Source organism: Psammomys obesus, unplaced genomic scaffold, assembly GCF_907164565.1.
Source record: "Psammomys obesus unplaced genomic scaffold, mPsaObe1.curated_primary_1811, whole genome shotgun sequence".
Taxonomy (NCBI): domain Eukaryota; kingdom Metazoa; phylum Chordata; class Mammalia; order Rodentia; family Muridae; genus Psammomys; species Psammomys obesus.
Genome location: NW_026592890.1, coordinates 26,418,324 through 26,441,728, shown reverse-complemented (window position 1 = coordinate 26,441,728; position 23,405 = coordinate 26,418,324). Strand labels below are relative to the sequence as shown.

Genomic DNA, 23,405 nt, shown 5'->3' with positions numbered 1-23,405 from the left:
TGTGTGTGTGTGTGTGTGTGTGTGTGTGTGTGTGTGTGTGTGTGTGTCGTGTGTACCACATGTATGCATGTACATGTATAGGCCAGAGATCAAAGTTAGGTGTCTTTCTCTATCACTCTCTACCTTAATTTTTGAGAGAGAGTCTCACTGAGGTTGAGCTCTGTTAATTCAGTTACATTAGCTGGCTAGGGAGCTCCAAGAATCGACTCATCCCCATCTCCCCCATCCTGGGATTACACACATGTGCCACCATGCTGGCTTTAACTTATATACATACTGAAAATTAAACCCGGGTCTCTTCGCACAGCAAGCGCATTGCCAACTGAGCTGTCTCCAGATCGCCATCGGTTTTCCTTTTATGGGAGGCCATAGTGCTTGCATGGAATGCAATCGATGGAGAAAATGAAGAAACTGGCATCTGGCCCCCATAAGCCAAGCAAGACCTTTCCCTTCTAGACCTCAAGATTCCCAGCTGCACACTGCAGTATATCTGAGTCCAATTACAATGAACCTGCAAGGCTAATATTTTCTGTTTGGTGAACTGCAGCAAAGGATAAAAATTAAATCCAGTCACATGCCACATAGATGAATAATTTATGCTGGCTGGGAGACCAAAGGCCTTAGAAATCTGAGGCACAAAGACATGAGGAAATATGAATAACAAAACTCATTGGACATTTCCTCTCAGGGTGTTTCTTTGTGAAGTGTGTAGAACTTACATTCATCCTTGTTCTTTTCATGGACTTGTAGAGCGCTCCATATTATGTTTAATTCATTTCCTGTTCTTTTAGAACAGGGGCCATATTTTCTCTTCCTGTCTCCCCCTATGCCTTACATAAAATGGACATGAATTGTCCCTCTGTTGGATGAATTTATTCATTCATTCATGTGGCAGTGTGGTGCGGGGTAGAGCAAAGGAAAGGACATCAGGGTTGGAAGTGTGACCTCCTGTGTGATCCTGGAAAACTGAAGTAGCTTCTGGGCCTCAGAATGGCAGATGTGAGTCTTTCTTCCAGCTGTCAGTGGTAACTGAAGGAGCCATCACAGAAGCTCAGAGACGCAGTGAAGCAAAGGGTACACAGACTGACAGACAATAATAGCCTCTCAGCCCCACCGAAAGACACAGACATCAGAAAGAGGCTGAGAGGCTGTGCCCCACATGATGAACAGTGGTGTGGCTAGAGGGTCCTGACGTCACATGTGGTTTGTTTGCACTCATTGATCTGTTTTCCAAATGTTCTGAATCATGGTTCTCTTACCTCAAAGGGAAAACTTGTTTGAATGTAGCATCGTTTGAATGTAGCATCTTCTCACTGCCCTAAGGGTTTGGTCTCTTTGAAAGTCCTTCCTTACTGTCCACTCCCAAGACCACCTCCCCAAACGTACCCATCCACATCCTCCTTTGGTTTCTCTGGTCCATTCTGAGAGTGACCAACAGCACTTCTTTCCACATCACTTTCATCACACCTTCCTGGAATTTCTCTTTCTTTTCCCTCTTGCACCAGAACTGTCCTCTGCCGGACCATTGGCTCCACTGAGGAGTGACCAACTGTTTCTTCCAGCCCTTCCCATGCTGCCTTCAGCCCCTCTTATCCATCTTCCGCTCTAGCTTTAGGCTCTACAGCAAAGGGCATTTTCCACAGTCATCCAGCAAACACATGGTGTTTAACCTTGGCATACTCTGCTAATCTCCAAATATGCAATGCAACACAGCATCAGAGTCCAAAATCCTACTTTTTCCTTCAAAAATAAGATCTGACAGCCCAAGTCCTTTGTTCGCTGAAGACTAACAGTCTGGGTAACAAATGCCTGGAGCCTACGGGCAGGGGCCCCTCAAGTTGGGCCAGCAAACCTCTCTCTCATAACAGGATCTCTTATGCCATCTTTTGGAAAGAAGAGAAAGGCATTTCTGCTTCCAGACAGAGGAAACTTTACCCAGAATACACAGCCTGGTTCATGAGGGAAGAAGGTTGAGTAGATTTCCATCTTTGCCTCCTTGCCTCTGTGCCTGCTAGTTTTATGTCACCTGACACAAGTTAGAGTCACGTGAAAAGGAAGGAACCTCAATTGAGACAATGCTTTCATAAGATCCAGCTTGCGGGGGGTTGAGGGGGGGGGATTGGAGAAATGGTGCAGTGGTTAAGAACACTGGCTGCTCTTCCAGAGGTCCAGAGTTCAGTTTTCAGCACCCATGTGGTGGCTCACAACTGTCTAAAACTGTATAGGATGCCCTCTTCTGGTATGCAGCTATCCATGCAAACAAAGCACTCATGTACACAGAATAATTAAATAAATCTTTAAAAATAAAAAGATCCAGCTGTAAGACATTTTCTTTCCTTTTCTCCTTTTTCTTTAACTTTTCATTGATTCTTTGTGAATTTCCCATCCCATTCACTTCCTCAACCCTTCATACTGGTTCTTCCCCCTTGCAACCTTCCCCACCAAAAGAAAAAAAAAATCTTGGTGTGTGTAGTGTGCCACAGTATGCCACACAGTGTGCCCTTTTGTCCACATTTCTTTACTTGCAAATGTTCATTGCAATTCGTCATTGTTCTGGTTCTACATCTCTGGTTTCTGCTGCACTATCAATACTAAATCCTCACCGGGACTTCTCTCGGATATCTAGTTGTTGCCCTGGATCATGGAGATCCTGCAGCTTTGCATCTGTAGACCCGCCCCCTTCCTGAACTCCAGCAGTTCATCAATGGAGTAGATGTTGGGATAGGCCAACTCAAAGCCCTGGATCTGGGCCCAAGGGGTGGCTGAGCTGCACCCACTAGCTCTCCTGTGGCCACACCACCAGGTTTAGCTTTCCAGCACTGCCCTGGCTAGCTCACCCTGTGCTGCAGCTAGCAAGGGGTAGAGATGGCTCTCCTGCTTCCTTGCCCTCCAGGTGGCTCACCTGCACCCATGCCAGCACAGCCAACTCTGTTTTGCTACCCAGGCAAGGCGAAGGGCCCGCTCTCCGGAGTGCTGCAGCCAGTGGATGGCAGGCCCAGTTCTCCTGCTCTCATGACCTCAGCGCCAGCTCTCCTGCCTGCCATAGGTGGTAAGGGGAAGCAGACAAGTGGCAGGGCCAGCCCTCCCATGCTCATGCCCCTGGGACAGCTCACAGGTACCCCACCACCACCAGGGTCAGCTCTACTGTGCTGCCTAGGCAAAGCGCAGGGCCCTTTGGGGCATTTTCTTAATTAGTGATTGATAGGAGAGGATCCAGACCATTTTGGCTGGTGCCATCCTGGGCTGGTGGTCCTGGTGGTCTATAAGAAAGCAGGCCTAGTAAGTCATGATAAGCAAGCCAGTAAGCATCAGCCCTCCACGACATCTTTTTATTTTTGGCAGCTTCTGCCTCCAGGTTCCTGCCTTGCTTGAGTTCATGTCTTGGCTTCCTTTACCGCTAGACTATGATGTGCAAGCAAAGCCAATTAAACCCTTTCCTCCACAACTCATTTTTGGTCATGGTGTTTCATTATAACAAAAGTAACCCCAACTAGGAGAGTTTCCAAGGAATTACTTTCAAGTCAGTCACTTTGGGCTAGGAGAACGCTCAGCACTGGCTGGCTCAGGCTTAATTCCCTGAACAATTCATTAGGGCAGGAGAGGCTGTGCTTTGGTTCTCAGTGGAGGTGCCGCTAGCATTTTTGCCAGGATGTTACTCAGCTGTATCCTATTGCTGCATCTCAGTGCTAGACATTTAGCAAATGTGACCCCACCTATCACATGCCAGCCCTGCACACCTGTCCCCAAAATTACCAATAATGCCCTCACACTAATTTAATCAAGACACATCTGCGTCAGGAGCCTGAGCAGCCTACAATACATTGAGGAGGAGTGGTTCCAAAAAATGAAGCAAGCAAACAAACAAACAAAACCTCTAAAGTGGAGGACATAACGTCCATAATCTAAGCACTTGGCTAGCTGGGGCAGAAAAATCGATCATGAGTTCAAGACCAGCCTGGGCTGCATAGGGAGACACAGAACCAAAATAAATATGCAAATAAATAACAAAATAATTGTTTAGAAGTCTGGTCATAGTAATACTATAGGAGAATCAAATTCTGGGTGGGCATCTACAAATAGTCACTTATATTTCTTCTATGTAGGAAATACTTTTTTTAAAACAATGAAATAACAGCTGTGGATGCTAAAATATTTAACATGCTTAACACCTTTCAGATGTGCTCCTGGTTACTATGGAAACCCCTTACTCATTGGAAGCACCTGTAAGAAATGTGACTGCAGTGGAAATTCAGATCCCAACCTCATCTTTGAAGACTGTGATGAAATCACTGGCCAGTGCAGGAATTGCCTACGAAACACCACAGGATTCAGGTGTGAGCGCTGTGCTCCTGGCTATTATGGAGATGCCAGAACTGCCAAGAACTGTGCAGGTACAGGTCCCAAAACCCTCAGCCAGCTGTGTAGCCAGGCCTAAATTTAGATGAGGAATTTAAGTTGAGGAAATATGGCCAGTGTCCTCCTGATATTTATCTAGAGCCATATACATCAAAATTTACCAAAGTTAGACTCTTTCATGAATGCTCCAGTGAACCTTAGCTCAGTAGGCAGGATGAAGCAAAAAGACACCATAATGAGTGATTTCTGTCTTATTATGTTCATAATTGCAATTTTGACTGAAGAAAAAAGTGTTATCTTGACGAGTTACCCATCATTGACCAGCGAACCGAATGAAACCTGATGGGCTCAAGTGAGTTGCTTTGTTCTGGAAGCTGCCTCCTCTTTCAGTTATGCTCAATAAAATTAACACTCCAGTCAAGGAAACTCGCCACGCACAGGCACAGTTTAATCACACACAGCCCTCTCCGTTTCCTCGGATTGTCAGAGTCAGTCTCTCTGGGAGAGTGCAAGAAATCTAAGGGTTAGGCTTCAGTGCAGTTGAAGCGTATACTTCTCATCCTTAATTTCTCCAAAACAATTTGCGGCATAGAGTGAAATAGGGGTGAAGTTAAACTGCTTTCCTCCAGGAGGAAGGAGGGCTGAAGCTGAGTGAGCATTTCTTCTCCCTAACTGACTGGGGTGGAGGGGTAAATGCACTTACAGCATCCATTCTGGAAGATCCCCTCTGAAGAGTCATTTGAAAGACTTACAGAGGGAAGAGTTCAAAACTGAGAAGGATGCGCAGGTGATCTGGCCACGAAGAAAATAAGCATGCCTACAGAAAAGGAAACACTAAAAGCAATGCAGGCAAAAGGAAGACTTTCCAGCCACACAGGGTGGCGGGCTAGGGACGGGCATTAGAAGTGTGGTGGGAAAATACGGCCTTAGAAATTGTCGTCATCATTCTCAAAGCACTTCCTAAGCCTATCCTCAAATAGCAAAGATGCAGGTTGCTGCTGGATGCCACTGCTTTGGAAAGCAACAGAGCATGACTTCATGGAGGGGTTCAACAAGGGCGTTTTGTGGAGCGTTACACAAATGAAGTGTCTGTGGTTATTCTGTTACGGAATACTGACAGTTTTATTCCAGCTGATGGCTAGCTAGCAGAGGTAGCCTAGGAATTCTTCTTAAAATATTACAAATTCACTTCCACACAAAAACTCAGAGGGGACCGGAGTGTTCAATCCCCATCTTTGATTGTTCCTCACCCCAACCCTGGACAAAAACAAGACTAGTGGAAAACTAAAAGTCTAATAAGATTGGATTTTGTTTTTGTTTTTTTTTTTTAAATGCATTATTGAAAATCATCAGTAGATTAATGATGGGCTGGCAAGCCTTTTAAATTCATGTAAATATATTCCCAGCTATTTTCCTGGCGCTATTCCTAGCATACCCTTGATACCTCTCATTTGGAGTTTGGAGTCAGTCTTGCCAGAGGTCAAATGCTTGGGAGCCAAGAACTGCTCCTCATGATCCTCTCTGGGGCTATTCTCTCACACCTGGCAGGGACCAACCCTGCTGTGGAGACTCTGTGATGAGGTTGATTTAAGCTGAACACTGAGCTCTGTGGTCATTGTTTCCTTGTGAAAATTTCCTGGGCCTTTTGGGACTAAAGTCTGTTGACTTCTGATAGAATCCTAACCAGTTTGGAGAAGAGTCCTAGGAAAGTAAGATTCAGTTTTGCCTCAGGGTCATTTTGAACATCTCACTTGCCTTCATTGAACTGGTCAAAGGGCATTACCTTGATGTCATAGACTCTATACTCTTAAGGATGAATATAATTAATCCTCGTTGGAGGATTGCATAATGGCCAGTGTTTCTGGAAGCCATGGAAACACTGCCTTGTTCTAAGCATGAGAAGATGATGTCCTATTCTCTTTCTTGCCTTTGTTTCCCACAGTGTGCAACTGTGGGGGTGGCCCATGTGACAGCGTCACCGGAGAGTGCCTGGAAGAAGGATTCGAACTCCCAACAGGCAAGGACTGCCCAACTCTAAGTAAAAATAACAGTTCATGAATGACTAATGTCACTTTTCTCTAATGTGTCGTGGGCATTGGGCTGGTAAGAGCCATTTATTAAAAAAAAAAAAAAAAAAAAAAAGAGAGAGAGAGAGAGAGAAAAAAACTTAAAAAAGTAGAAAAAAAGAGCTGACTCCCACAAGTTATCCTCTGACCTCTACATGCACACTGAGGCATGAGCACACACACACATACATATGTACACTTTCTCATACACACACATAAGCTCTCATTCACACATATACACACACACAAATAAATAAATAATAAATGTAGTTTTAAAAAAAAGTAATGATGTATGGGATAGCATTTTCCTGAAGATGCTTCACTCTTGCCCCTGTATTCATGCCAAAGTAATGGATGGACCCAGGATAAAAGTCCCTGGCGATCTCAATCTCGTTCAGCAGTGAAGCAGTTTTTGCTGACATCACTCCACTTGAGACGTCTTACTTGTCCAGTCTTCACACTCAGCTTCATGCTCTCAAGATGGAGCTCTTTCTGCATTGGCTGACTAGTCCTCCCGTAATAGGACAGACGGCTCTTCCTGAGAGCCATAGAGACTGAAGCCCCAGGAGACTTAAGCAGCTACTCCCAACCGGAAATAAAAAGACAAGGCACAACAAAGTGAAGCTGCCTCCTTTCTTTCCTGGATTGCTTTGTTATTCATTCGCTACAAACATTTTGTCTCAAAGAGTATTTGAGCATCTCTTCCCCAAAACAAAAATATATTGGTCCCAAAGTCCTTGCGGGCAGAAGAGATTAAATACTGCCAGTGCATCGTATCTTAGAAGATGCCGGAGATATGAGACTCAGCAGAGCAAAGTCTGCAATTACCAACTACAGTATGCCTTGACCAGCTCCATTTAAAGACGCCCAGATTCCTACATAGCCCTAAGCATCTTCAGCAGCCTGAAGTGTAGGTAGGGGACTCATTTTCTAGGGGAGTTTATAGGTAGTACTGTGTTAATAACATATTAGCATACATTAACCCTTTAGTCTCTGTCAGCTGTCCAGAAAAGAGCAGCGCCTCTAGGGAGGAGCCTGGGAACCAACCGGCAGGGTGCAAAGAGAGGTCAAGACAGGGTTCCAGGCTTGCTGTGTGTTCTTTTTGATTACATCCCATGGAGGCCATCTGGGTCCTGGGTGGGGATCACAGTGTGAGGGGTGAAGAGTGATGAGAAGCTGGGGCTTGTCTCTTGAACATTCCCAGCTTTAGTCTGAGCTTTGGCACCTTAGAGACCGAGTCATGACATTAGCCAACCGTTGTGCCCTACAGACCTGCTCTGAGGACTTGTTCATCTAGACAGAAGGTGGGGCATGGAGAGAAGCCAGGCCCTCCCAGGGTGAGGCAAAGGCAGATGCAGCATTCCTGCGCTGATTGAGAAAAACTGATGGGAAAAGAAAGATGTCTGGCCACTGGCCTGCTCTACCAGCTGCCGCCACGCCAAGGTGGGAAGCTGACAAGAATGGGATCTTTTCGAGGAGGAACATGGCTAATAAGGACAAGTGGGCAGGGCTTCTTGTCCATCCCATGTATTATTCCTTCTCGCCGGCAATTAGGTTCCTATTAATCCGCTATCCCAGCTACCTGTTTCTCATTATGTTTTAAGTGGGTTTGGTAAAGACTGGTTCTCCACAGTCAGAGCAACTCCTCAGGAAACAAAAACAAACGTGGTATTAGCCAAGAGGGTCCCCATTAAAGCCATATGCTTCCAGGCCGCCTTTGGGCTCTGCAGGAACACTGTCCCTGTTCCCTCTCCAGGTTGTGATAAGTGCGTCTGGGACCTGACCGACGACCTGCGATTAGCAGCGCTCTCCATGGAAGAGAGCAAATCCGGGCTGCTGAGTGTGTCCTCCGGCGCCGCGGCGCATCGACATGTGAACGAGATGAACTCTACCATCCACCTCCTCAAGGTACGCTGAACGTTGCGGGTTCTGCTTCAGCTTTCAGGGTACTTCCACAGGCTCCCTCTTCACAACCTCCTTGACCTGTTGGCATCTGAGCTCCATGGTTATACTACAGATTTTCTAGGTTCATCAGAGATAATACAAGTTACATGAGGAGTTAGGAAAAGTTCACTATGACCATGAGCCTTAATCAAAAGTTGCCAACCTATGTAAGAGAGTATATGAAAAGTGAAATGACTAAAAAGACTAGGATCTATGTAAAAAAAAAAAAAAAAAAAAAAACCTTTCTTAGCAAAGTTGTGTATCTATTGCTCAAGCACGAGCCTACAAGGTACACCTTAGTTTCAGTTTGCAGTATATTGAGGAGTTTATCTAAAACCTCTCTTTCCCCCTTCCAGCTTTTCCTTCTCATATACACTTGTTCTCTCGTTTTTCCAATCTCTCTCTGTGTATCTGTCTTATTCTCAATCTCTCTGTCTCTGAAACACACACTGTCAAACACAAAAACATATACATATATGTTTGTCCTCATACCTCTATAGACGAAAAAAGTTGAAGGCAGGCTGTGGAAAAACATCAAAATGAATAGATAAAATAAAGCCATCTCACCTATCTAAGCTTTAAAGGGCCCTTCTTCCGTAATGGATTTCCACTGCAACCAACAGATGTTTTTATCTGCAACACAGTTCAGCAAAAAGCCTATCAGACTTAATACCAACACATCATTTTATTTTCTTAGTCAAACTTACATAATGGTTAAGAGCATAAACTTTTAATTGTTTTGTCCCAACCCCAGCTCCATCCACTGCTACCTGAGCTCATGTATGCTAATCACCCTCTTTGTTTTTCAGTATCCACTTGTAGAAGTAAAGAAGCTATTGGAGAGCTGGGATGTGGAAAGCAGTTAAAACAGTGCCTAGAATAAGGGCTTATTATTTTTTTTGGAGGCTCAATATCTACAACTGGCTGAAAAATGCATAGAGTAGAGTGAGGTGAACGTCCTAAACTGTAGCTCTGGGTGGAGCTGCTTTGCTACACTGCCCTGCCTGGACTCCTAAGAGCACCGATTCTCAGAGGCATCACCCAGACCCGGGGCAGTGAACACTCTCAACCCTTTCCATAAGGCACACCTAAAGGGTTTAATCCAAGTAGTCCCAGGACACGTCCACCAAGCTTCTTAAAAAAGGAAAAAAAAAAAAAGGGACCAGTGACCCAAAATAAAGAGAACTGATCTCTTCACACCCAGAGGAGGAAAATGTGTTTCCAAAATCCATTTTCATTGATCCTGATTACTTGCTGAATTTCTCTAAGACCTGATCAGATTGAAATTTTCCAGATTTCCAAGGCCACCTCCAGCCAAATTATAGTGTTTGGCAATAGAAAAGGCTGTTCTTTCCCTGCAGCCAACCCGGTGCCAGATTCTCTGAACCAGAGCTTCCTCACCAGAGTTCCCTGAACCATAGGAAGTGGAACTGGCAGACTTTCAGCCCCAGAAGTTTTGGCCCCCTCCTGTAGACCCACCCTTAACAGAATTCTGCAGTCTGTGAAACCACTATCACAAACAGAGGTCATGGCTCTGTGGTTAAGGGCACCAGTTCTTCTTGCAAAGGACCTGGGTTCAATTCCTAGCATGCACATAGAGATTCTCAACTGTCTGTAACTCCAGTTCCAAGGGATCTAATGCCCTCTTCTGGCCTTCTGGACATTTTGTGCAGTCAAAACAACCATAGACATACAATAAAAAATATATACATATATATTTTTTAAAAAAGAACAGCTGTCACAATCCATCTAAATCTCCTATACTGAGAGGGTCATGTATTCTTTACCACCCGGTGTCTGGGGCTTTGGAGATGGCAGCAGTTTAGTTGTACTCTTACAGATGACCAGAGTTAAGTCCTTAGCACCCCTGCTAAGCGACTTAAAATCACCACTAACTCCAGCTCCAGGGAGTCCAGAACCCTCTTCTGGCCTTCCTGGGCACTACACCTCACAAATTCACACTAAGATACCCATGAATATTTAATTTTAAAAATAAATAAAAATAAGATCTTTTAAAACTGGTGGGACACAAGTACTGATCATTTTGAAAAACCTGTTTTTCCCACAGACAAGGCTGTCTGAAAGAGAGAACCAGTATACCCTAAGAAAGATTCAGATTAGCAACGCCGAGAACACCATGAGAAGCCTCCTGTCTGATGTGGAAGAACTAGATGGAAAGGTATGTGCTCTGGGTCTGTGCCCATTGTGTGACAAACCTCGTCCTGGGGTGGACATAACACACATACTCACACATCTGTCTATTCACTCCCAAACCATCAAAGTCCGATTTGGTTAACCAATGAGTTCTATTGGGGTTAGAGGAGCAAAACCAACTCTGAGATAGCTGCATCACCAAAGCCCCCCCCCCCCAGCATGAGTGACGAGTCACAGAGCCGGCAACCTGGAGTGCGCTGCATAGCCTTCAGGCTGCTCGACAGGTTGGAGAGGGCCCTTCCCAACAGCATTACACAAATACAGCATGAAGATTGAAAAAAATACACACGGTAGGTTTGGCAAGTTATAATTTCAACTCTTGGAGAAACGCTAAACAGTCAAACAGACTGAGAAAAATATTCAGAGAGACAGAACTTACAACACCTCACGCAAGGCTGCAGAGTTGGTTCACTGGTTAAGAGCACTTGTTGTTCTTGCATGGGACCCGTGCTCTCAGCACCCACATGGTAGCTGTCGTTGTCTGTAGCTCCTGTCTCAAGGGATTTAACATCCTCTTCTGACATCTGTGGGAATAAGGCAAATACATGCTGTACCGTCATTAGGCACGTTAAGACCACAGTAATAATGTTCTCAAAGTTGACAATCAGTACCTCTATCCCATGGGCCCCAGATGGTCAAAGTCTCACAAATTCTACTCAAGTCACTGGGTTTGGGAGTAGTTTGGGGTTTGAGGGGTATATTACTGCTGTTGTTTGCCAACTTCCATATCTAAGTCTTCTAACCCCCACCTGGAAATCCCTAGAACCATCTCATACCATTTACTCCTGGGAAATACCCTGAAGGGATGCCCATGGCTTGATGCTTACAAAGAACCATGCTCCAAAGGCTTTTTCTGTTGCTACTGCTACTGCTGCTGCTGCTGCTGCTGCTGCTGCTGCTGCTGCTGCTGCTGAAACCTCTATAGAAAATACTGAAGACCAGGCCAAGGTTCCACTCTCCTGTGTTCCTAAGCCTAGCGTACCTGAGGCAGTGTATGGTAGCCTCAGGCAGATGTGAAAACAGCAGCTCCCTCCCGATGTCAGTGCGCTCAGGGTCTAAAAAGTCTGCAATGGAGGCCATGGTCATAGAGATCAGCTCTTCCTAGTCTTCCACCCACACAAAGGGCACCTGTGTTTTGTACTCAGCTCATGCGAAAATATCCTTAGGGGAGCATATCAAAAGTGTCTGGTCCTGCCCAAAAGGCAGGATGGGGAAAATTATGTGTCTGTTTCAGAGCATTGCAGACCCGTCACGTCACTGTTTGGGAGTAAATATTAGGCCTTGTTCTCAAGGTGCCCACAGGCTAGCAGGGAATTGATACATTTTTTTTTTTTTAATAATATACCACTTAGCCATGAAGTTCTGGTAAAGGAGAAACTGTAAGTAACTCTAAGGAATAAATATTGAATCCTCTGTCTAGGAAAGGTTCCTTTACGTCTTGAGAGCAGTTGTGTTGAGAATGACTAGGAGTTTATTAAGAACTTCCAAGAAGGGGAAATGTACCATTAATGCAGAGCATGTGGGGAGACATGACATATTCTTGGCACTAGAATTTTGACCTTGGCCTTGGCGTTGATCTAAGTACAAGGCAAGAGGCAAGATACAGCAGTTGAAGATATCATCAATGGCTCAACCATGAAGAATCTTGTCCAGCATACCAGCAAAATATGGCTTTCAGATGTTGAAGCCACTGACGTGTTTACACAAAACAGCTGATTCGATTTGCATTTCAGAAGTATTCTTTTTCTGTAGAGAGGATACACTGGGTCAGTGAAAACTCGGAGGGTAGGGTGCCATGGGAGATGGGAGAAGCAAGTTTCATTGCTTTCTTTCCTTCACTTGTAAGGAATTTGCTGTGAGAGTGATGGACTGAGACTGAGGAGATGGAAAAGGGGAGAAGCAAGAACAACAAGTGAAATGCAATAGGTTGTACAACCAGTTTAGAAGTCGAGAGGACCAAGGAAGGATATTCTGTCTGAGTGAAATGGACGACCAAGACTAAAATCGCAGAGTGAATTACTCTGGATATTGTAAGTTTGAGGTGCCTGCAAGTGTCCAGAGACAGGTAGAAACAGAAGCCAACAGCTCAGGCAGTAGATGGGGGTAGGGTATTCACAGGTGTCTGGATGTCACTAATGTTTAGGAGGAAGAAATGCCCGCAGAAGCTGACATCACCGGTCAGGTCTGTAGAAACACAGCAATATTCCCACTGTCTTCATTTTACACTTGTTTCCCGGAATAATGACTGAGACTTCCTTTCTTTCAATCACAAAAGAATTGCAACTTAAACAGTAAAATTCATATGATGGTTGTTATCATCATCACTTAATTCAAATAAATACAAGGATAATTCACCATCAGGGTGAGTAAGTGATTAATTCTCTGTAATGATGTAAATATTCAACCGGTTTATAACTATAGCAATGTTTTAACTGCAGGCTTTTGTTTTAAAGCCAGGCACCTGTTTCATCATGTGCACACAGCATTATTTTTCTTTTATGAGCAACGTTCCAGAAAATAAGTTAAGCCTTAAAAAAAAATCCTTACATACTGTATTATATTTGGTAATTTTTCAATTTCTAGTAATAAATGTTCACTTTACATCGTTTCTGTCTGTATGTCTATACAGATAAAAATGGATGGCACAATCCGGTCTCTGTCCAACTTTATATCTCACAGCGCCCTCTGGTGTTCGTTAGGTAGAAGTTTTCTTCTAGGTGTGGCAGCTCACAGTTTAAAGTTAAAAATAAGTTGTGGAGACAGAGAAATACAATAGAACATTTCTTTGAAGTATGGGACCAGAGTATGTGTGTATATTTTTGTGTGTGTTCAGTTTAGAAGATGAGTCTCATTCTTTCTAAATATAACACTTAAATGGGATCAAATATAAACTTTTTAATGCATTATATATTGTATTTACATGTTTTTAAAGCATCAATAGTAAGATTTATTTTATTTTCTGTATTATCTAATTTTCAAATGATTACAACTGTTTTTTTCTCCTGAAAGCATTAGAAAAAGCCCAGGAAGACTGGAATTGAGGGAAAGGGCTTCTATCTTAAGTAGGGTTACTTTTGCTGTGATGAAATACCATGACCGAAGCAACTTTGGGAGGAAAAAGTTTATTTTTCTCACAGTTCCATATAACAGTTCATTATCAAAAGCAGTGATGGCAGGAACTCATGCAGGGCAGGAACCTTGAAGTAGGAGTTGATTCAGAGGCCATGGAGGGGCGCTGTACATGGCTGGCTCTCTGTGGCTTGTTCAGCCTGCTTTCTTGTAGAACCTAAGACTTTAGCAGTAGCCCCACCCACAATGGGCTGTGATCTCCCCATTAATCACTAATTAAGAAAATGCCCTACAAACTTTCCTATAGCCTGGTGGAGGCATTTTCTCAACTGAGGCTCTCACCTCTCTGATGACTCTAGTTTGTATCAAGTTGACATAAAACTAGTCAGGACATCTTCTAAATGTGCCTGCTCTGATACGGTCACTGCATCTTCTTCTTTAGCCATCACAGAAGGTCACTTGCCTTACCCTAGAAAGGTGAAAACATTGCCGACGATATCATGCCACAGTCCTCTGGGTAGAATATCTCATGAAAGAAGAGAGGTTCGGAGCAATCATTTCCCTAACCCAGAGAACCTGTTCAGTGGTCTCCCAGCCCTCCATCCATGTGGCTTCAGCCTTACAACGGGATCCTTATAGCCCTTTATCACAGAGCTGAACCAAGAAAGCAATATAAACAGCAGGCAGACCCTTATTAAATACAGGCTGAAGAACTACTCCTTTTAGCTATGATAACTCAGCAGTCTGTCTGTCTAATGCCAAGAGGAAGTGCACATTCTTCATGCAATGGGAGTAACAGCCTGACCTCGAACTGTGTCAGTGCCTTTAGATCATCTCCTGTCCTTGAATACATACAGAAAGGCAGCACACACACGCACACACACACGCACACACACTCTCTTCTAAAGCCACAGTGCAATTGGGATTTAATGGTAACAACTACGGGAGCACTGAAATCGAGGTACCACACTGAGTGGAGTCACCCCATGGGAGAGAGCTGGAAGTCCCATTTACTTTGTGCCAAATCTGCCTGAGCAGTTATTTGCCCACAAGGGCCATCAGTGTTGATGGGGAGACTGGAATGAAGCTCTGAAGACAGCAGTTAGGCCAGTGAGTATAATCCTGTATAACCCTGTGGTGATTGAGTTTCAGCAGTTGTTGGACCACCCAATAGGAACATTTCAAGATCTGCCCTCTTTCTAGATGATTTCCTCTTTGAAGTTTAAGCCCTTCGATTGAGAACAATGTCAAAGTGATCTGATGGGCATACTCGGGTCATCTCCTAGTCTGGTGTCTTGAGATACTGTAACAGCTGCGCGGATAAGACACATGTTGATAAGTGGTTGATTTAGACTGAGCAATGACTCACAGCATTGGTCCACTGTCGGATTTTAACAGCGTTCTAGGATCCTAAAACTGGTCATTACCCAGTCTCCATGCATGACTCTAAAACGATTCATTATGCTGTAAGAGCTTGCCCATGCCAGGAGAGTCCTCATGTTTGCCAAATGAATACATTATACCCATCCACCCTCACGTCTGCACAGACAACATAATCCCAGTGTTTCTTTGTACAATTTGTAGGGAAGCAAAGCCTCAAGAAAGGGGAAGCTGGTGGAGAAGGAAAGCATGGACACGATTGACCAAGCCACTCAGCTCGTAGAGCAAGCCCACAACATGAGGGACAAAATCCAAGGTAAATGTCTTCTCTTTGTTTAACTTCATGTCGAGGAAACAGTCAGTGAAGGAGTAACAATAAAAGAATGTTTATTGTCAACGACTGCTTTGTGCAGGAGCAAGGCATTCAAAATGTTCCAGGTTTTAACTTACATATAGTCTTTACGGCAACTTTGTTAACTGGGACTTCTGAACAGCCACTCCTATTTACTATCTATTGATGTTCAAGAATAAACATAGGAAACCATTCTTTCTAGGCATTTCACTTAAGTTTAATGCCACAATCCCTTTCTATCAGAGGGAGTGTGGTGACTTTAAAAATGAAAGAGCTTTGTAGGAGTAACACTCCTTTTTCAGTTGTTTGCAGACCCCAAAATGTCAGGTGTGCTTGTGCAAGCCTTTAATCCCAGAACTTGGGAGGCAGAGACAGGTAGATCTCTGTGGGTTGAAGACCAGTCTGTCTACAAGTGAGCTCCAGGCTAGTTTGGGCCACGCAATAAAACCCTGTCTCAAAAAGGATGGGGGTGTGAGGAGAGTGGGAGTAAAGCAGCCCGAGTGGTCTCTAGCGGCTTCTGTGATGTGTTTGCTCAAGGACCAAGCAGACAGTACCCCAAAAGAAAAGGGAGGAGGGCCTGTGAGTAGGTCCTTGCTACAGCACTGTGGCCGAGTCTATCTGACTCATCTGGGCTCTGATTTCCACTGAGTGCAGGCTGCATCCTGAAGACTATCTCCACAGGGAGAGCTGCCTTCAGTTCCCCAACAGCAACAGACTGCATTTGTTCTAGGGCAAAGGGAGATTCCCCGGCTTAGCGTCAGCTAAGATCTGGTACTTGTTTCCATGGTTTGTTTGTTCTTTTTATTTTTATTATGGCATATATCAAGAGTTGGATGACAATGCCAAATGCATCTCGGGGCACAATGACAGTAAAGGGACTCACAGTGAGAGATTTATATCTTTACACTGAGGTAGCAGGAGCATATCCTAGGCTAAGGGACATATAAAGCCAAGATTGATCCTTTACTTCGTTTCCTTGGATGCCTGTAAAGCGCAGTGAAAACAAATGGCGTGCATTTCAGACTCCCCACACCCATCCTGCCTAGCTCAAGTGTTTACAGTTACTGATAAAATATTCCTTTCCTAAAGCATTGTTCTATTGATCTGTTCAAACAGAGAGACAGAACCTAGAAAATTCAGTGCCCTCATAGTCATCCAATTGAGAAATGAATGCCCCCGTTCGGCAGCAAATAAAGTCAAGACCCTTCTACTAAGCCAGACAGAAGTAATTCACCTTTGCTATTTAGCAAACCAGACCTTGGTCCATAGGTGTGTCACTTGAAAAGAATCTCAAGGATCTTACTGGGCCTTGGGTCGTGGGAAAGAATAAGGGGTGGGGGAGGGGCGGATATACAAAAGAAAAGGAAGTAGGAAATAGACAGGAACTTCCATCAGTTTTTCATCTCTTTAAAATAATGTGTGAATAGTCTCCAAAGAGACTATTTAACAAAACAAAGCTCTAAGCCAAAATAAGAGTGTATTTGTAGTTGTCTATTGTCTGCGTTTCTCTTTGCCTTTTTTTTTTATTTTTTATTTCAAGGCTGTTTGAAAAGTGAATGTTTAACGCTTTGGTACTTGGGGTTTGGGAGGGCTTAGCATATGCTGATCTCCCTATAGTACTCACAGTAATTTTTGGAGCACTCAAATGGTCCCATTTATTCCCCTTCTTTCAGAATTCAGGAATGCTGCACGGCACCAACAGTGTGTCATTTCTTATTCCCAACCATCTCTAAAATAGCTGCTGGTGACCTTCGAGCTATTACCCACATAAAATACAGCTTCTCATCTTGGTGTGATTTATGTGGTACCAGTGTTTGTTTACCCATCTCATCCGGCCAACCACATAGATCATAGCGAACCACAGACACATGATTTCATTATTCCAGGAAGATAAAGCACTTCCTCCCGGAGCTGCCAGAGAACAGGGGAGCCATACAACCTCCCCTCTGCTCATACGGAACAGGAGTGAGGGCCAGGGCGTCAAAGAACTGTTATATACCAGTGTTGAGGCAATTTACCTAATCCCTCTGAGCTTCAGAGGTCCCTTCGGTTCCAAAATCTTCAGCCTACATCAAATGTAGGGCAGAAAGACTCAGAGTCAAATGGCCCAGTCTTGAAAATATTCACTACAGAATGCAAATAGAAAAAAATCATGTAATATATAAACTATATATAGTATCTATTATTATTATTATTCAGGAAATGTATGTATATATATATACATACATATAAGCAAAACTAGCACACAATAAATTTTTTAAAATCCTTTTACTAGCTTGATTGTAAAACTATTTGAAAGGCTTTTTTGGACAATTACAAATACACTCTTATTTTGGCTTCGAGCTTTGTTTTGTTAAATCATTGATGACTAAAATGCAATTTAATATCCCCATGCTCCAAGTGACAGGAGGCATGCCAACCACTTTTCCCAAGTCAAGAATTTCTATAAAAATGTTGATTCTTTTACAATCCTCAAATTACGGTGCCTTCAATATTAGTGTTCTCAAATCACCATGGACACCAGATGAGCATAGGAAGCAAGGCAGGCTCTGGAGCAGCCCATCCCCATTCTGAACACACCTCACAGGACCAGGGGGCCTCTCTCCCCTCATGATGAGCACATGCCTGGCACAGCACCAGCTTGGCCTGGGAATGAGCTCTCTCTCAGTTGTAAGGTCAGTCCCAAGCTTTGCCTGCACAGCCCTGTGCCGCCTTTCCCTGCTTCCATCTCACTGTGTCCTTCTTCTCAGAGATCAACAGTAAGATGCTCTTCTATGGAGAGAATCAGGAGCTTGGCCCAGAGGAAATTTCGGAGAGGCTGGTGTTGGCCCAGAAAATGCTGCAGGAGATCCGAAGCCGGCAACCGTTTATCACCCAGCGGGAGCTCGTGGATGAGGAGGCAGACGAGGCCCAGGAATGTATGTGTCACCCATTCCCGGCCAACACAGCATATGTCTTCTTTCTCCGGGGGACCAGGAAAGGACAGTGAGCCACAGGCAACATTTCCTCAAACAACTAATTCTCAGTACTCAGAGCTATGCATTATTTGTGCACAGCCTCGAGGAGGACTCATTCAGGAAAACTTGGTTTGTTTGGATTTTTTTTTTTCCAAGAGTTTTAAATCCAGGCCTGTGAAATTGCAGAGATTCTATGCAGAATCTTCATAACGTTTACTACTGTGTAGAAAGAATAGACTTTGAAGTTGGTAGATTAAAAAATAAAAATAAGGAAAGGAAGATTAAATTCCCAAGTCTAACAGTGAGAGAAATTTTATAGAAAATGTTAACAGTGCTGATGTTCTGATGGTCCTGACTTTTGGTAACTTTTAGTCTCCAATAGAAACTTGCCATGCCCTTAGTGATAAGAATAAACACCAAAGCAAGCAAAGTAGTGGTGGAACCTGTGATTTGGACACTATCTTGCCTACTCATATACCCCAAGTGTATTCATTTAAAACCACAACTATGTATTTGATCCTGATTTCAGGAGGTGGTTATTCAAGCTAAACTCAACCTTCGTGCTCAGCTCTTCTATGTGGCATAGGAGAAATTCACTCATGTGTCTGGGACTAGCCAGGCAGGTGACCTCGCCCTCCACATAAAGTCTTCGTCTCCTGGAGAATAGCCCACGTTGCTCACATGGCAGGAGGAACCTTCTGAGAGGGAAAGAATAGGAAGTTCAAGGGCTCTTCAAGCCCAGCCTGGATTCAAAGGGTAGGGCTGGCTGCATTCTCTATGAGAAAGGTTGCAAAGAATCTATACATTCAACAATGGAGATTACAGATTTTCAAATCAGATTTCAGCTGTTGCTTGTATTTCATAATATTTTCATCAGTACCTCAGAATTGTAGTTGTTGGTACATCCATCACTAGACCTTATCTTAATACATTAATAGAGATTGATTGGTAATCAATAAAAACATAGATTACAAAGTTGTTGGTTTAAATTTATGTATTAGCTACTTTCACTTATAGTATGGACACCCTTAAACTTTATGCATTTTATTTTCACACTTAAAAATCCATTTTAAGAAGGGGCCTGAGAGCTTAGTAGAACTGCAGAGGTTAAAGGGCACCAGTCATCTTCCTATACATAATCACTCCATCAACTTTCGCTAACAAATATTGTGGATACCAGAGAAGAAGGTTATTGCCAAAAAGGGTGACTGTGACAACGAATGAACTCTTGCCAGCAGGGAGAGTGATGGGAGAATTCCAGGCTGGTCAGGCAGACTGCAACTCCCAACATCACAGCCAGATGTTCCCAAACTCCTTGACTGTTTTGAAATTTAACCGGACTGCCCCATGGAAACGAGACCAATTACTCCTCTCTCTTGGCCTCTTGAAATGAATAAACGCACTTCAAGCACTTTTTTTTTTTTTTTTAACTGAGCCGGATCGTGTATGTTCTCTTCATATTGAGGAAAGGAAGAGCAAGCAGGACAGACTGTCATTCCCTAGGTGGGTGGGAGGTAAAGAGTTACAGCAACTAATCAGCAAATGTGCCAGTGAGCCACGAATAAAGCAGGCGTATGAGGAGACTTTAAGGATATCGAGTCTTTGCTGTTTAATCTTTATCCTACCCCAAAATCTCAGCCTGGGTTTGACCTAATAAGCCAACTGGAAACAGCAGGGCAAGGTGGTAAGAATGAGTGTTACTATAAACAGCACGGACGTTCGTTCTGTCACTGACTAGACAACGTTGCTTGTTTTTTCGTAGTAAGAACTAGAGTATGTCCAGTTTTTCTTTATAAGATAAAAACCACGGGTAATCTGGGTGGTAAGCGGAAAAGTAGCTGGGCGGTAGTGTACACCTTTAGTCCCAGCCCTCAGGGAGGCAGAGGCAGGTAGATGTCGGTAGGCCAGCATGGTATACAAAGTGAGTCCGGGACAGCCAGGGCTTTTACACAAAGAAACCACTTCAGTGAACCACCTCCATGAACCCGTCTCGGGTCTCCATCGCCGAAGAAGACGGGGCCTGAAATTCTTTTTTTCCTGCTCTGCTAACGGCACAAACACCGACTAAACTTGTCTCCTGTCTCCCCTCAGTGCTGAACCAGGCCGAGAACTGGCAGCGGCTGCTCAATGACACCCGTTCCTTGTTCCCGGTGGTGCTGGAGCAGCTAGATGACTACAATGCGAAGCTGTCAGACCTCCAGGAGTCACTTGACCAGGCCCATGACCGTGTCCGGGATGCAGAGGACATGAACAGAGTCATCGCCTCCAAGCAGCGGGACCATGAGGTAGAGTGCGTCAGGCAGAGGCTATTTGAACTTAGGCCAAGGAAAAGCAGTTGATAAAAATTAAAAAAAAAAAAAAACAGCTTTAAATAGTGATCTACCTAAATTTCTGTATTTTAAATATGATCATTTTTTGTTGTTGTTTCAAGTTATTGTCATGTCTGTTCCTTGAACAGTGATAAACTCTTAATCCTTACTTGGGTAAGAATGAGGTCGTGAGGTTGTTTGCTTTCTTGCATGTAGCTATACCGCTTTCTTAAGAGGGAAAAGGATCATTCACTAAGTATCTACCTGCCCAGAACTATGTGTTTTTTTTTTTGTTTTTTGGGGTTTTTTCTTTTTTTTTAATAATTTTTATTTTTTATATCAATTACAGGTTATTCACTTGTATCCCAGCTGTAGCCCCTCCCCTGTCTCCTCCCAATCCCATCCTCCCTCCCTCATCTCCCATGCCCCTCTCCAAATCCACTGATAGGGGAGGTCCTCCCCTTCCATCTGACCCTCGCTTATCAGGTCTCATCAGGACTGACTGTAATGTCCTCTTCTGTGGCCTAGCAGAGCTGCTGCCCCCAAACTGTGTTTTTTTTATACGTGCAAGTTTTAAAAAGGTGTAATTTTTTGGAAAGGCACCATAAGTAAAATTCACAGGCCAGTGGCAGCAGCTCTAGAGGAAGGCGGTTAAACTCAAGCCAAGAATCATACAAACACAAAAATATGAGGAAAATTTTCAGTATCCCCACAGCTTGGACAGGCATCTTCCTCTGATGGCCACACCCACAGGGCTGGCAAGTGCTGACTATGTATCCATTCCAGGCAACACTAGTACTTTCCAGCCACCACCAGCTAAAAGCCATCTTCCCTAGCCATCAAACCCGGACATGTTTGTAAAACTCAGGCTAAAGATCAGTGTAGACAAATAAAAATAACCAGTACCTATAGGCACAAAGTTATTATGTAATTCAAATGCTGATTTCTGAGCCCCACCCACCCCTTTATCTGGTCTCAATCCAGAATCTCCTGTCTCCATGTTGTGTAAACACTGCTTTCCAATTGTCCCCTGATATTCCAATAAAACAGCTTCCAGGAAATTGCTGAGCAGGGGAGAGAATAGGGCTGGACTTCTTGCCAGCCAGGGGAGGAGGACTTAGAGGCGAAAGCAGCAGATCCAGCCACTGGAGAGGTCCAAGTAAAATCAGGACTAGAGCTGGAGCAGGATATCTACAAAGCACAAGTGTCTCTGGGATGTGCACTGGGAGGAAACCAGATAAGCCTAGAGAGTTAAGAATAGTGTCATAACTGCTCTGTTATTGTGTTGTGAAGCTTATTATTAAACAAATATAAAAGAGTCTCAGTTATTTCTGTGATAGCAGGTTAAAAGAAAAACTGAGAAACAAACACAGTTTTATGAAAAATAATCTTAACAAGTACCAAATCCATCAGTTCAGTTACACATTTTATGGTCAATAAAATCAACTTAAACTGGGTGCACTGACATGATTTTCAGTCACCATTGCCCCCTCAGTAGATTGTTGTAAAATTTCCTAAGTAAAATGAATTACACTCTCCACCATTTTTCTAATAGGAGCGAACTCTCATTTGATATTTTTTGAGAATAATAATGGCCAGGGTAGCATTGAGTGAATGTATGCTTATGTATGCTTATGGTGCACAAAAAAAAAATATACATACATATATATATATATATATATATATATATATATATATATATGTATTGTTTGAAGATAGCCACTGAAAGTCTACATGCTCTCTAACTTCCTGTTTTCCTATCTTACATTCAGTCAGCCAAAAGACCCTCCCAGTTTTACCATCAAATCAAACTTCTGTCTGCCATCCCTCTACAATGTCTTTGGTTCTGACCTTTATCATTTTCCAGCCAATTGGCAGGTTCTACTTCTCCTTCATCCTTCCTTTCCTTCAGGCCACCTTCCCCACCCTGCCAAGGGCAGCCCATCCAATAACAGTTCTAACAGTAGCTCCTTGCTCTTACTTAAACCTCTTCATGTTTTCCTTGCCATGTGTAATGATGCTATGGACACTAAATCTTGTGAGTGATTCAGTGTGTTATAAAATAAGTTTTGGGGTTATGATAATCATTTTCAAAAGAAAGGATATTCTGATTCCTGTCTTGCATAAGTGCTTGGAATTGTCCTTCCTTGATTATATAGCACTATTGCTGTACAGGTTAGAGGTGAACATTTAAATCCACAGACAAAAAAATTACTTATTACTTATAATACATAAGTATTATGCTATGTACATAGCATAGTATGATACTATGCATCATCAGTAAACTTGGGTACAATCTGAAAAAAGAAAATAGCAGTCCACAATTGAAAAGTCCTAAAATATTTTCATCAAGTCAACAAATTTTTACTGATATGTTAATTTGTGCCAGGAATTACGATTAAGAATACATAATTCCATGAAAGCATGGAGCTTCTAGCTTGGAGGGAAGGTTGACCCATTCACCACAGTAGAGAAACAAAGCTATGTACCTGGCATTATGGGATAGACTGGGGGGGGGGGATCAGACTATGCAGGAAGAAATAAAGAATGACTGAGGTAGCCTGGTGAAATAAAAACAAAGGCTGCATTCTAGGTAGACAGGGGCTGCCTGAACTGAAGGCATGAGCCGCGGAACAAGAGGCAAGGTTAAGGAGACTGATGAGCCATATCAGAGAGAGTCCCATAGACCATGTGGAGAACGTAGACTTCTGCAGGACCCTTCTAAATGCTGTTAACCATGACTCACACTAACAAATAT

General features: G+C 43.5%; 1 protein-coding gene across 1 annotated transcript in view; it reads left to right on the top strand.

Moving 5' to 3' along the window:
• Lama4 (laminin subunit alpha 4) overlaps positions 1-23,405 on the top strand; it is a 146,252-nt gene that overhangs the window by 53,424 nt on the left and 69,423 nt on the right. The window contains exons 5-11 of the mRNA XM_055616170.1: positions 4,177-4,391; positions 6,299-6,373; positions 8,179-8,330; positions 10,435-10,545; positions 15,234-15,345; positions 18,132-18,299; positions 20,430-20,623. Coding sequence (XP_055472145.1) covers positions 4,177-4,391; positions 6,299-6,373; positions 8,179-8,330; positions 10,435-10,545; positions 15,234-15,345; positions 18,132-18,299; positions 20,430-20,623 — 1,027 coding nt within the window. The remainder of the gene's footprint in view (positions 1-4,176; positions 4,392-6,298; positions 6,374-8,178; positions 8,331-10,434; positions 10,546-15,233; positions 15,346-18,131; positions 18,300-20,429; positions 20,624-23,405) is intronic.